Source organism: Strix uralensis, chromosome 5, assembly GCF_047716275.1.
Source record: "Strix uralensis isolate ZFMK-TIS-50842 chromosome 5, bStrUra1, whole genome shotgun sequence".
Taxonomy (NCBI): Eukaryota; Metazoa; Chordata; class Aves; order Strigiformes; family Strigidae; genus Strix; species Strix uralensis.
This window is the reverse complement of record NC_133976.1, coordinates 2,668,360-2,683,192: the sequence shown is the minus strand read 5'-3', so window position 1 is coordinate 2,683,192 and position 14,833 is coordinate 2,668,360. Positions and strand designations below refer to the sequence as shown.

At 39.5% G+C, this 14,833-nt stretch overlaps 1 protein-coding gene across 8 annotated transcripts in view; it reads left to right on the top strand.

Moving 5' to 3' along the window:
• Positions 1–14,833, top strand: part of EXOC4 (exocyst complex component 4) — a 421,296-nt gene that overhangs the window by 33,576 nt on the left and 372,887 nt on the right. For all 8 annotated transcript variants that reach the window (XR_012629099.1, XM_074869675.1, XM_074869674.1 and 5 more), the window contains exon 4: positions 13,383–13,567. Coding sequence is in view for 7 of the 8 variants with exons in the window: in XM_074869675.1 (XP_074725776.1) it covers positions 13,383–13,567 (185 nt within the window). In the remaining variant the exon portion in view is untranslated. The remainder of the gene's footprint in view (positions 1–13,382; positions 13,568–14,833) is intronic.

Below are 14,833 nucleotides of genomic sequence, written 5' to 3'. Positions count from 1 at the left end.
GAAGGAAGATGGCTTTGTTTTTATTAAGTTGATGTATGCATAGGATACATTCTAGTGATTCACACATAAGCATGGACATCAGGAGCTTTCTTCTGTCTGCTGCTCAATCATTTAAAATACTGTACCTTTACTCAGATGCTAGTATTAGTTGTCTGCCCCCAAGGAGCGTTGTAAAGCTTAAGTAATGAAGTTTGGTAGAATACTTAACAAGTTCCTTTTATTAGAGGCATTGGTGCAATGTATTGTTAGAACATTTTTCACCTCTTCACTGTATCTTTTGCTTTTGTTTTTTTTCGTGTTTGTTCTCTTTGAATTGTTTTCTGATCTTGTTTTTTCTAAACAAACTTGCTAGGTTAGGTTTAAAGACATTAGAGAGTGGAGAGTTTCTTTCCCTTAACACCTTATAATGTTTTCCATTAGTATACTTATCAATAACTTTATCTCCTTCTTTTTATCCTGTGATTTCCATTATCTGAGGCAGTCTATTGCATTAAACTGCTAGTGCCTAATACTTCTTCATTTGCATTGACACGTGCTTGACCTCAGCCCCTCTGCTCTTAGTTAATGCTCCAACAAGCATTGATACCTCTCGAGAGTATTATCGTGTGGCTGTTAGCTCTACTAATAACAACCGTTCATTTAAGCTGATGAAAGTTTATTAAATAAGAAAACATGCTGTAATGAAGGTGGAGTAGAGGTGTCTAGCATCTTTTTACGGTGAAAATAAGCCGCAGCTACACAAGACACTGTCCTTAATGAAAGGGAGAGGTGTCTGTGACGTTATGATCTGTGCTTTTGGGAATGGGCATTTCTGAAAATTAAATTTAATCTTTCCTGATTATAGTGTAGATGCAGTGATGAGAAGTTCTTTGCTTAAGGCAATTGCTCCTGCCATTTAATTGATGCGTCCGTTCTTGGGAGTGCTCTCCGAACAGCTTGAGAGTTTTGTGGCTTAGTTTACATCTGCTTCCTTTCTACCCCATGAACATGGTTGTATTACATCCCTCAGGTTAATGTTTCTTTTGCTATTTATGCTGTTGGTAATTTTTATTATTAAGGTATACTCTGGACTTTATTCTGTGAGACGTTCACATTTTATCACTTCATCTTTGAACACAGCTGACGTTTTTCCAGTAATCACTGGTCTTTCCATGAATTATTTTTTACACTCTGGGTTGTAGACATAATTCTGTTCACAGTAAAATATTGAAACAAACGGCAAGAGAAATTGTTGAAGATGGATTGGGTTATAGGACAGTGTAAATAATCCAGATAAATCTGATTGCATTTTTAAAAATGCAACTTTAAAGCTAGTGAATGGTGGGTGAGAAAGTGTAATAAATTTAGTTTTTAATAAAGCATTTACTAAATGAATTTAACCCAGAAGTTTTCCACTGAAGTAAACTGATTTCTTTCTAGTAAAGTTGGCATAATGCTACCAAGTAACCTTGGAAATGGTGTGATAGAAGAAACATTGTCATGTAGACCTAGAGGAAGACTTACGCTGAACGGCTCATAAATGAAGATGTATGGACAGTGTGCCTGGCTAAGGAGGTGGCAATGGTTGTCTTACACTACAGTTAATATTACCTTTTGTGAATTTATGAATTCTGTAATAAAAAAAGTAAATTAATATGAGCTAATTGAAAGGCATTAAAGATTCCTTTAACAACAGAGATATGGGACACAGCATACAATTTCTAAATGTCATCTTGAAGACAGCAAGAGAATCAATTTGGGAAACTGTGGGTTTGCGTTGAAAGGAAAATCCTGATGTTTTATTTTAATGCATTAGGACCTCATTGTTCTATACATCATTCATATAGGGAGAAGACTTTTGGGACATAGATGGTCCTGAAAAACCCACACTTTTCTTAATGGCAATTAAGACTAAATGAGGATACTTTAAATCAAGAGACAAAAAATTATGGAAATGAGAACTGGAAGGAAAAGCCTTTTATATTATTTTTTATGCCTTCACAATGCCTACAACTGTATTGCTAGTCCATGACGGTGCTCCAGTGAGGTTTAATATAGATGTCTGTACAAGGTCAGACCAGAGGTGGTCTGAGGCCAGTCCTGTGTCTGGGGCAGGAGAGTGAGGACAGAGCAAGCAATAGCTGTCCCTTCCCGAAACGCTCTGTGAGCTTCCAGCAGTTGGCAGTATCCAGCTTTTGACAGAAAAGCTGATATCTTTTGTGTTGAATAGCACTCAGTAGGTGTTTCTTCCTTGAATCTGTCCCTGTCGCTTTTTGCACCAATTTAAACTTTTGTTTTCAATGCTGTCCTTTGGCAGTGAGTTCTGTAGCTGACCTGTCTGACATCCTTCTTGTGGGTGATACTGAATCTTTGATTTCCTAATTTCATCTGATTGCTCAGGAGCTACTGAGGGTTCAAGGCACACAGCTATCACAGATTCTGGGGCAATACACGTCTCATTTCCATCAAGTTGTCACTCTGATGGAAGAAGTCTGAGGCAATTCTGTGATGCCGATAGATACTCAGACCTTCCTGTTTTGGGGAAGTTCTTTGATCATACTGTTGTTGAAGTTGCTCGTGTTTTGTGTTAAAGTCCAAGTGAGCAGTTGGATAATCCTCTCTCATTGTTTTTAGCCACTCTGTTCCTTGAGCACTGCTTTTGGTTTCAGCACTTTATTACTAGAAAGACACTGATGAATTACAGCGAGTGGAGGAGGAAGAGGAGTGATTGATGGGTGACAGGTCTAAGGCAAATTCAAAAGAATTAAATTTATGTAGCTGGAGTAAAGGACAGCAAGTGAGGAACATAATTTTATAAATATTTTGAAGTTTGTAGAGGAAAACAGTAAGTTAAGTTGGGTCATTGCCATTTAAGCACTTCGGAAAAATAAAGGATGCTTGTGCTTTGTGTTAATGTGTTTATAACAGGTTTGCTTTGATGTTTTCATAAAGTAGGAGCAGTAGTCTTATGAGCAAGAGATACAAAAGTAACTTCTGTAAAATATAACTTAATTAAGGCAGTACTATAGTGGTAGGGAAATAGCTGTGTCATTTAATAGACCTCCTCCATATTTGTAACCGATAACATTGAAATATATTTTTAGGGGGAAAAAAAAAAAAAAGAAAAAAGGTAAGACTAGATAGGATGATTGATTTAGAAAGCAAAATTGTGGAGTTTGACTTGATGGAATTTGGTTCTCTGGAAAATACTCTTCTGCTCTGTTAAGGCATTAAAAAAGAATTATATTACTCCTTAGCCTTCGTGTATGCTTTCGTACTGTTGGGCACTGTGCCATATGCTGGCTGCTTGTTGCCTCCTTTTGTAGAAGTGGTTGCATTTTGGTAACATTGATGACTGTGCTGGTGGGAATCTTAATATAAGGTGCTATGTTTAGGAGAAAACCAACCCTACAAACAAAAAGGAACCCTTTTACCCTGTTTCTATATGTACATTTTTCCTGTCCTTCCCCCATCAAATAAGCTTACACCGACTACTCTCAGGATGAGCTGTTTTCTTGCAACCTGAGCACTTTTGTGTGTGTGTGGCGCTCAATCTTTCAAACTAATCTTTCAAACTTCTCCTCTTTTCTGCTTCAGTCATCTGCATCAGTCTCCCCCTTTCTGCCTCATTTGGTCAGCAAATCCTTTTATCTCGAGAAGGGGAGTGACTTCAGCTATTTCCAGAATATTGCAAAGGAATCATCTTCTTTAGTCCTCAATCTTTTATAGCTCTTTGTTTGTTTTTAGCTTGTTAATTCTTCCAAGCCTGCTTAAAGGTGAACAAAATTGGTAGCAATTTCTTCCATCATCTTAATATCCAGTATGTTAATCAACACTCAGTACTCTTCATCATCAGTGTTTTACAGCTACTCATTAATCCTCACATCCTGGGTACTTTTTCTCCTTTTCCTGTTTTTAAGGGGAAGGAGGCAGTGACAGTCAGGAATAGCTATCTTTGATCTGTGTGCTTTTCATAATTTCCATGCTTTTTAGCTAAAGGCTCCCTACTTTGGACCCATCTGGGTGTTCTTTAAGTTCAGGCTCATCTTAGCTAGCTCCTGTTCACCGCTTTGTCTGGATACCAGTTCACACTATGCTGTACGCTGGCCTGTGGCAGTTCAGTAGCAGACAATTCCCAGTCTTCGGATTTCTCAAGTGCAGATTGGGTACGAGTTTTCCATATGTCCCATTATTTGGATCACCCACCCTCAAAGGTAGTAACTTTTAAGCTTCATCTTGATTCACCTTGCAACCAAAATAGTGAACAAATTTACAGATGAAATACAGGCTTACTTGATAAGACTTACGTCAAACTTCTAATTAAAAAATATAAATGCAGTTTAAAAGCAGGCTTAATCAGTTATTCATTAACGTGTTTTCAGCAGTGGAGGCTCAAAGTACTCAACATTCTTCTGCTTTCTGGATGTTAGAGCCTTCTCCAAGGATGGTGAAGGGACTGGAACACCCCTCCTATGAGGAAAGGCTGAGAGCTGGGGCTGCTCAGCCTGGAGAAGAGAAGGCTCAAGAGGGATCTTAACCAAGTCTATAAATACCCAAAGGGTGCAAAGAGGACTGAGCCAGGCTCTGTTCAGAGGTGCCCAGTGCCAGGACCAGAGGCATTGGGCGCAAACTGACACACAGGAGCTTCCCTCTGAACATCAGGAAACACTTTTTCACTGTGAGGGTAACAGGTTGCCCAGGGAGATTGAGGCATTTCCATCCTTGGAGATAGTCCAAAGCCATCTGGGCACAGTCCTGGGCAGCCGGCTCTGGGTGGCTCTGCTTGAGCAGAGGTGTTGGACCCAATGACCTTTGAGGTCCCTGCCAGCCTCAACCATTCTGTCAGTCTGTGATTCTCTCCATCATCCATGGAAAATGTGGGGATTTTGCAGGCAGAACAGCCTCAACTTTGGGAACTCTTGCTTAATTTATTGCTAGTTAACACAAACTTCTGATCAGTGATTTGGGTTTTGAGGTGGGGAGAAAAGAGAACACAAAGAACACTGAAGTAAACATGTTTTCTCACTCTTCTCCAGGTGCAATTTGAAGTCCAACACCTTTACTCCCCTCTCTTTTCTCAACTTATTTTTTCCATGGCTTATGTTCAATCTGTCACAGTTCCTCTGATGAGACGATGGGTGGCACAGATAGTCGGTGTCATCCATAAGGGTTTCTTTCTGTTACTCTGCTTCTTACTGGTTTCCTCTGCAGCATTTTGGTTCTTCAGGTTTTCCTCTGCTACAGTTTTCCTTAGAGTACCTGCTCCGATGTGGGTCGTCCAGAGACTGCAGCCCCTTTGAGGGTGTCCCTGCTCCGACGTGGCTCATGCTGCAGTTTCTCAGAGTGGTCCCCCTTCAAGAACGTCTCTCCAGCCACTTACAGTTGCTGCTTTCTTTAAATATGTTGGAACAGGGGTGCTACGTGCCACCCCGAGCTAAAATGACCCACTGAAAAATTCCTTGTTGTGTAATTCAACATCCTTTAAATACATTTGTGGTGTTAGAAGGTTGGAGGATCAGTTCTCTAATGCATCATCTACTCTTAAATTTATTATGTGTTAAATTCTTCGAATAGGGACAGAATATTCTGCATTTTTGCCCCATGCAAAGTTCCAACAGCTGGGGTGTGAGTACTTTCCTGTTTCTTAAGTAAACTTTTCAGGTTAGATCCTTATTTCAGGCAAGTCAGGAGCAAATTGAATTCAGGGAACTGCTTGTTTAGATCTGGCTACACACATTTAAGCCATTTTTAGTCATTTTCCTTTCCTGTATCTTTTGAAAGCGAGTTCCTTGTAAAAGCAGTAGATCAATTCTCCTCCTTTTAAATGTCAGCATTGTCTTTATTCATCCAGCAAGGCAGCTGAAACCTTCTAGGTTGCTGCTATTTATTTGTAGTTTTATTCAGAGGGTTCAGCTTTTTTCCTTTTGTCATACTGCGTTTGTGTATGACTTGTCTTTTTTTTTCTTTAAATTGTGACCTACCACATTGTTTTCTTTTAACCTTTTCCAGTTGTTTGTTCATGTTTTCGTATCTGTTGTCTGAACTCCGAATAGGCTGGGATCCCAGCCAGAAAACATTTGGTTTTCTAGTTGGAACAACAATTACTCTGTTTGTTTTTGTTTTTTTTTTTCCTTGAAGAAGCACCTAGTTGAGGGCCTTTCATTTTATCTGGACTCATAGACTTCCAGGACTGTGGAGGTCTAGAATTAAAAAAAAAAAGGCCTCTCTTTTCACATCTATTTTAAAATGTGTTTTGGAAAATTGAAATACTGTTGAAAAACCTTTTAAGGGAATATGTAGGTTTAACTGCAAGCAGATTGGAAAACTTTGGCCAAAGTCAGGAAAGAAAGAAGAATTTTAACAAATATCTTGCTGGTACTTAGGTTCTAGTTTGTTGTAAAACGCTAAATTAAAACCTTCCAAATTGGATGTTACGATAGGCAAATGTTTAGCTACAGTTTCTTTTTAAGGCAATTAAGCCCTACTATAAGCTGACTGTGACCTTTAAACAAGCTGCATAATGGTTCTGGTGCCACAGTTATTTTCTATAAACTTGCAATTTTTAGCTCATACAGAGCAGAGCTCTTTTTTCAGTCTTACTTCATTGATCTTTATTTTCTAAAGGGTGATTACTTACTATTGTAGGTAATAATTACGACAATAAGTAGATATAGGTAAGTAGATTTTAACATCAGAAATAGCTGTCAGATTATCTAAGACAAATTCTATTGTAAACCAGGCCAATATTTTAATTATTTGTTGACTAAATATTTAGTTATTTAGTATTTATTTCAGTGTGGTTTTCAATGGGAGAGACAGACTTCTTTCAGAATTAAAAAAAAAGTAAAAAAAGGTGGTGGGGATTATCTACCATTTCTTTTGGTACTATCTGCTCATGATAAGTCAGCTTTTTAAAGAGGAATAACAAGATTTTTGTCGGATTCACCTTCAAGCTGTTTTCTCTTGCTGTAACTCCTCTCGGCACCTCAACCCCTGCCAAAAGAAAAACGTCTGGGAGCTGTCTTACCTATAATTATCTTTGTGTCCCGGTACTCAAACACAATGCCATTATCTACCTCCAACCTCCCACCCTCAGAAAAAAAAAAAATTAAAATCACTTATTCATTTCCATTTAGCTAAACCAGGCTAAGAAAGAGGCTTGAAGGACTCTCAGGTGCTTTTTTTGGACCCTTGAGCCACTCATAGTTCTCTTCTGTACGTCTAATTTTCAGGTTCTCTGAAAAAGGCTGCTATTCCATTATCAGTCTCAACCAGAGTCTTGTAGTGATAACTCTTCCCCTCTATATGCAATTCTACATCTATTAGTCCTTTTGTTAGGATGAATAGCACACAGTAGGTAATAGGAGTATTAAAAACCAGGTAACTACTTGGGAAATCTAGTCTAAGCTGAGGGGAGAAAATCTAATTAAATGTGATACCGTTGCATGTTTTATGGCATCTTTAATCTTCATTATCCAACACTTATCACAGCGAGGATAAGGAGCAAAAAGCAGGGATGGTGTATTAATTGCACCCTCAGTTTGGCGTGTGTGCGGGGTGGCACTGACAGGGGAACCAAGGTTCAATACCCTTTTTGGATAACGCAGTATCGTGCCGAATCACAGCCTGTCCCGTTATTTGGATGTCCCACTCCTGTATTGGCAGGATCGTAGCCAGCAGATCCAGGCGAGTGACTGTGCCCTTGTGAGGCTGCATCTGGAGTACCACATCCAGTTTTGGGGACCCTTCTACAAGAAAAACCTTTTCTTATATGGGAGAGAGTCCAGTGGAGAGCCCTCGCAGTGGTGGGGGTTACAAGCATGCAACGTATAAGAAGATGCTGCGATAATTAGGTTTGTTCACTCTGTAGAAGAGAGTGGTTTTTTACTGTCTGTGACCAACTAAAAGAGTTAGAGCTAAAATGGAACCAGGCATCTCTCAGAAGTGCACAGTGAATGAGGGAGAGGCAACCATCACTGATTTCTGTGGGAGAAACTGGCTGGATGTAAGGAGAAAATTCTTCCCCATGGGAGGGGTTAAACACCAGGAGCAAGAAAGCAGAGAAGCTGCGAATCTCCACTTGCAGATTTTCAGACCTTGACTGGAGGCCCTGAGCAGCCTCATCTAACATTGACATCACCCTGGTTTGAGCAGGAGGTCGGACTGGAAACCTCTGGAGGTCCCTTCCAAGCTGGATCAATATATTATTCTAGCAACGCTATGAATGTAGGTTCCTGACTTCTAGAGTTCTTTCACTTGATTTGACAGAAAACGTTGAAGTCTGTGCTTGCTGCTGTCACACGTCAGTGTTTACTGAGTGACCACAGCGTGCTTCTGAGCTACTACAATTATTTCTCATCCTAGTGTATGGGGGTTGTGCATTTGAGCTCACCCTTTGGCCTCTCCGCTATCCTTACTGGCAGCTGCTGTATAAGGTGGTTCAAGTGCCTTTTAATTTTGATGCACAACAAGCTCTGTAAATTAGAGATTAATATGGTAGAAGATAGCAACCAGAGAAGCTGGGTTGTTCTAGCAATGGACAGGAGGATGTTTATGCTCCTTCTCTAAATGTAGAGTTTAATTTCCCAGCACTGCTTCTTTTGAAGTGAGTGTTCAAAACGCTGCTGGTGAACTAAAAAAAATCCAAAACTTGCTATAATGTCCTGAAAATAGTAAAACCTATATGGAAATGTTGTAGCTTGTGAGGGTTTTCTGTTCTTAATTGTTCAAAGTAATAAAAATAAAATACTAATAGTTGATACAGATAATTAGAATTAAAGGGCTTCTGTCAGTCTGAGGACTCCAGATAACTCTGTAATAAATGAGTGGAAAAATAATAGATACAATTTAAATATAAAATTCCTATTTTTTTCAAGTTTAGTATTCAAGAGGGAGGGAGACGTGCCTTTTAATATATGAAAAGCTTTCTGTGTTTAGGAATGGTGCCAGCAATATAAATACATTCAACCCCCAACACTTAAGTTTCTTTCTAGAATGTACCTTTTTCTTGATTTGTTCTTACACTGTAAGCAGAGGAGCAGGATCCATAATAAAAAATAGAAATCCAAAAATAAGGATTTTTCTCCTAAATTAAGGTTCTCTACCTGGAGAAATCACTGCTGGCTTGAGGAACAGCAGTACTTTTTTGCAGAGCAGGATTTGCGTGGTACTGTGACCTGTTACTGCTTGGTGCGGCCTGTCTCCCCCTCATCTAGCTCCTTTTGCATATCGGGGTTTGAAATGAGAAAAGGTTAAGAACAACTAGTTGAAATGATATGCCCAAGTTGAGTGATGAGCTGATGATACAACAGTAAATAAATCTCTTATGATCTTCAGTTGAAAGTATTTTTATCATACATTTGGGTCTCTTGCATAATACAAGTGATGGTGTGTTACTAGCTGAGTGGGGGCATCAGATTCGGGTCTTGAGTTAAACTTTGCCAATGATAGACATAGTCCCCATTATGAATTCAATCTAAAAAGTCTTACTTCTTTCTAGTCTTGCTCTCAATGCTCATCTTATTTGTCTTGGCTGCACGTGGCAATGGCTGTGCTCTCAGCTGACCCACCCCGTGATTTCCAAGGCCCTTCGTGACCGTACTGTTTCTCAAGCTAGTTGGCCATCTTGTTGACGTGGCCCAGATGGATACTTGGCCTTTAAATAAAGCCAATTGTAAACTACTTCTGCTACTCAATGGAGCTGTTGTCATTATTACTTCTGTTCCTATTCACTTTCTGCTTCCCTTTCTCTTCCATCCCTGTCTGTAACTCTTCATCTCCCTGCTTCTGGAGAACAAAGCCTTTGTGATGACAGTGTGGTTATTTGCTGAAAATTACTTTTAAGAACTGATCTTTCCCAGGATAGTAGGGTGAAACACAAGCTTGTCAAGGTTTTTCTTGTAGCAGTTCCATTGGTAGATCTATCTGTAGTGTATTTTTACTTTTGTGTATTCTTTGTAGACATCTTTGCATTATTTCTGTTGCTGATGCTCCTGCTCCGTGGTAGGTTATCCAGCACACAATTTAGACAAATGTTTTAATCTCATATTTTGTATTCTGAAATATAATCTGGGGTGCTGCTTTATAGCTTGCTTCTTGCCACAACTTAAATCATCTTTCTGTAAGTAAACTGACAGAAGGGAAAAATGTTTGGTTTTTTTACTTTTTTAACTTAATGTTTATACTTGTTGCCACCTAAACCAATTGGAGGCCTTACCTTGAGTTCCATGAACTTGGATTGAGCCTCAGCTGAGACCCAAAGTGTTCTGAACATGAAAGCTTTTCTCTTGTGCTTTGTGGTTAAGTGAGGCTTTACCAGAGTGGGGCTGCCTAAAGTTAGAAGACACCAAGTGTGCATAACATTGAGACTTGGCTGCGTTATTTACCTGTAGAGTCAATGACTGGAAAAGGGGCATTTCTGAAGGACATAACTTCCAGCTTGTCTGACTGCAAATATGAAGTGTCAGAAAGGCCATCAAATAAACCACCTGACATAGCCCACCAAAAAAAGAAAGGCAGTTTTTTCCAGAAGCAAGTTCAGTGCATAGCAATGTGAGGGTTTTGGTTTTGTTGTTGTTTAGTTTTTTGGTTTTGTTTTTATTTTGAAGTACAATAAAGGATTGACTGTTCCATTTGTTTCTTAAAAGATGTGCTTGAGAGCTGTATGTTGGTGTTAATAATTAGTTTTGAGAATAACTAACTCTTTAGGAACCGGGAAGATAAAAGTAGAGCTGAATGATCTGCGTGGAAAGCTTTAAATTTTTGTTGCTTGTGTTTTAGGTAGTACTTTTCCTTGATGTCTTGGAACCTTTTTAATGTCATTTTCCTGCATACTTCCAGTTCTTCCCTTGCTGCATTTTCATCTCTCGGCTTCTCAGTTTGACAAATGTTGTTCTTGATTTTGTTCTTGCTTTGGTGAAATTGCTGACAGCTTTCAGGGCAGCGATGAATGCCTGCAACTCCACTGAAGTTACTGGGGGGGTTAAAGCACCTTTGGAATTGGGAAATTTGGGGTACTTCTCTACCTGCCAAGGGAAGAAGATAAAAATTAGCACTTCGACTTCTGCCAAAGGTTTCCAAGCTGTGTCTGCGTGCCTGCTGAGTCTTCTCTATTTGTATGTACTCCAGCATGCCAGCTCTTTGGGGAGAAGCAAATTTGGGTTTTTTTGCTCCATCTGTGGTGTGGTTTTGTGATGTGTTATGGCCAGACTTCCATAACTGTTCCCAAACAGATACTGGGAAGGAAGAGGACAGGGTAGTGCATTGTGTCAAGTGATGGGAACCCCGTAAATGCTGCTGAAGTTTCAGCGTTGGTGGGCTTAGGAGGAGCCTGTTCAGTCCTCTGTGCTTAATCCTGTGACACAAATTCTTTCTCAAGTCTGAACTCTATCCTAAAGACTGACATCAAGTGCACGTTCTCCTCATCCATTCAGGGGAAGGAATTTCATAGTTAGGGACTTCTTGGCAAAATTTTTCAGGAGGAAGGAAAAAATGCAGCTTCCTCTTAGAAACTGCTCTTAATTTAAAAGCCTGACTGCCCCAAAGCTATTTCAGGGTCATTCTTGACTTGGAGGCAGAGCAAAATAATGCGTGTTGATAGGTGTTCTTTCAGTATAGTTAATATTTACTGGTATTAAGGGACCAGACCTTAGCTTGGCTGTCTAGTTACTCTATCTCCTTGCTTTTCATTTTTAATGTTTAGCTGACAGGTTTGCTATAAACTTAAATCCTGAAGTGCAAGCAAATGTCTTATTTCATGAATAGTATCTTCAGTTATTAGGGAATGATTTCTTTTTTTAATTTTAAATCTCTGTATGCAAAACATGCTACTTGTAGTTTTTTTACAACATCAGCACTGGGATTTTGGAAACTGCAGAAGGATGCCATTATTTTATTTTTTTTTTTTGTAACTCTGGAAGTGCTCTGTTAAATAGTTAGAAAAACAAGTAAACTAGGAGAGATGCAAATTGCTAGTGTTGCTTTTATGCACTGATTTGTCATTCCTGGTGGCTTTTGCTTTGTTTTTAGGATATAAAGGGAAATTAGGTTCCTCAGTCTAGTGACCACTGGAAGTCAGGTGGTCACTACTGAAGTGCATCAGCAGAGAAATGTTACCTATGGCTGGTTACGTTGCTGCAGGTCTAGATCGCTGTCTGTTACTTTGTTGCTTGTATAAAGTTATTTTCCTTAATTTGAGTCTTAATAATTGAGCATTAAAAACCTCCCACACGCTTTAGAGTTCAAAAGTACCTTTGAACTAGCAATAGCTTTCATTAGTCTGATGGCTGTTAATTTAAATTGTGTTGCTACCTGACATAGCAGCTAGGTAGGCTAGAACATAGGAGGTTTAGGCCTCTGTTGTGGTTTAACCCCAGCCAGCAATTAAGCACCACACAGCTGCTGGCTTGCTCCCCGCCAGTGGGATGGGGGAGAGAATCAAGGGGGGGAAAAATGAAAGGTAAAACTCATGGGTTGAAGTTAACTGAAGACAGTTTAATAGGACAGAAAAGGAAGGGAAAATAATAAGAATAGAATATACAAAACAAGGGATGCACAATACAATTGCTCGCTACCCACTGACTAATACCCAGCTTGTCCCTGAGCTGCGGTGTCCCCCAGCCAACTCCCCCCAGTTTATATACTGGGTGTGATGTCATATGGTATGGAATAGCCCTTTGGCTGGTTTGGGTCAGCTGTCCTGGCTGCGTCCCCACTCCCCAGCTTCTTGTGCACCCCCAGCCTCCACTAGCAGGGCAGCATGAGAAGCTGAAAATTCTTTGACTTCTAACATCGCTTAGCAACAACTAAAACATCAGTGTGTTATCAGCATTATTCTCATCCTAAATCCAAAACACAGCACTTCAGCAGCTACTAGGAAGGAAATTAACTTTATTCCAGCTGAAATCAGGACAGCCTCCTAAGCTTTTTCAGCTATGTCATGACATTACTTTAGGCAAATAAAATTTAAGTCATTTTCTCCCTGTTTATAGGACAGGGAATAATGTTTTGTTGGTGGTTCTATAACGAAAAGAATAAAGGCAATCAAACATCATTGTCAGTATCTCTTTCTAACACTTTTCTACTTGATAATCCTCATTTTGTGATAAACTGTGCTTTGATTTTTATTTAACGAACTGTGTTTTAACTAACTTGTTTTCTACGCGTGCTGAACATATTTGAAGACTGCTCATTAAATCTGAGTTGTTCGGATATTGGACCCTTTTTATATATTGAATTTTCTTTTAGGAATAGAAATGAAGAAATACTACTTAAATGTTTTATGCTTTAAAGGGATTTATGGATAAAACCATCATGGTATTCAGACGCTCCCCTAATTCAAGAGAAGAGTCCTGAGAGATGAATGAATTGACCTTTACAAGTTGTCACATGTGTTCTTCTTCCAGGTGTCAGCGGTGGACTCCTTGGAGGGTCCCCTCCTTCAGGTGGAGGGATTGAGTGATCTGAGACTGGAGCTCCACAGTAAGAAGATGAACATGCACTTAGTCCTGATAGATGAATTACACCGTCATCTTTACATCAAATCAACTAACCGAGTAGGACAACGCAACAAGGAGAAGGGGAGAATAAGGTGGGTTTGGTGTGATGCCAACTGAGGGCAGCAGGTCCGGGAGGGATGAGGGCGACGTTCTCCCTTTCATAAGTAGAAACTTTCTTGGGAGAGTGCCATTGACTTACACCTCAACCTTTCATTTTTGGCAAGCAAATTTCTCATGCTTGTGGCTGTGGAGAGCAGAAAAACTCCAAATATGTTGATGCACCTTCAAGCCTGTGAACAGTCTGTTCTCGTTCTTTCACTCTCGCTTAGCGATTCTGTTGGGTTTTTTGCTGCTTCCCACAGAATTATGATGAGGTCAATTCCTTTTAGCATTCCTTTCCCTCTCTGATGTATATACCTTTCCTACAAATGTCATGATCATGAGGCTCAGGTCAGGCAAAGGGAAGAACACAGGGAAAAATTGCTCATCTTTTCTAGCAAACATCCGAAGTTTAAAAGACTTCAGCTAACCATAAGGTTACTAGCTGGAGGCCACATATTGAAGTGCCTGAGCACTTTTTGGCTGTGTTGTGTTTCAAAGGTGTTTTAAAAATGTTGAAACTCCTTACCTAGTTGGTGCCTCTGATCACTGGAAATTCACCTTAAGTATAGGTGCCTGGCTATTTTTTCCCAATTTTTGAGTTTGAGGGCAATAGAGTTGTTGGGAGGGAAGGAAGAAAGATAGTGGCTGGGAAGGAGAGACACAGCATTGGAAGAAAACTTTTGTAGAGTAGGAGAGGTAATAAACAGGGGCGGGGAGCAAAAGGGGAGCAAGCATGTGATAAAAACACAGAGAAAAGATAAATTAGCATTTTGTTATGAGAAGGAATAAAGAATGCTTGCCAAAAATAAGAGGAGAGATAGTAAGTTATGTTAAATGAATTTATGAAGTAAAGGATTGATTGAAGTTGAAATTTCTGGGAAGGAGGGTTACTAGCAAGTCATCAGTCTCTTCCTTACTCGTCTTCTTAATTAAAAACAGATACAAAGCTTTGGAGCAGCCAGACTATGTAACTGCTAATTAACTGCAGTTTTGTACAACTGCTACAGGGACCCTTATCTTCTTCTTTACTATCTTTTTTCACATTCCCTGTTGCACATCATTGATATTTGATAACATGAACTCTTGCATCAAGGACAATCTTGTTGCTTTGTTTTAATGTGCTGCCCTAAACTGGCTGTTGACCAGGATGCAGTAATATTTATGATTATTTCTTGTATTGGTTTTAAGTGTGTTCTGTCTAACAATGCAAAGCTGAAATGCATAGCTAATCCCTGTAAGTATTGTATAGTAGGTGT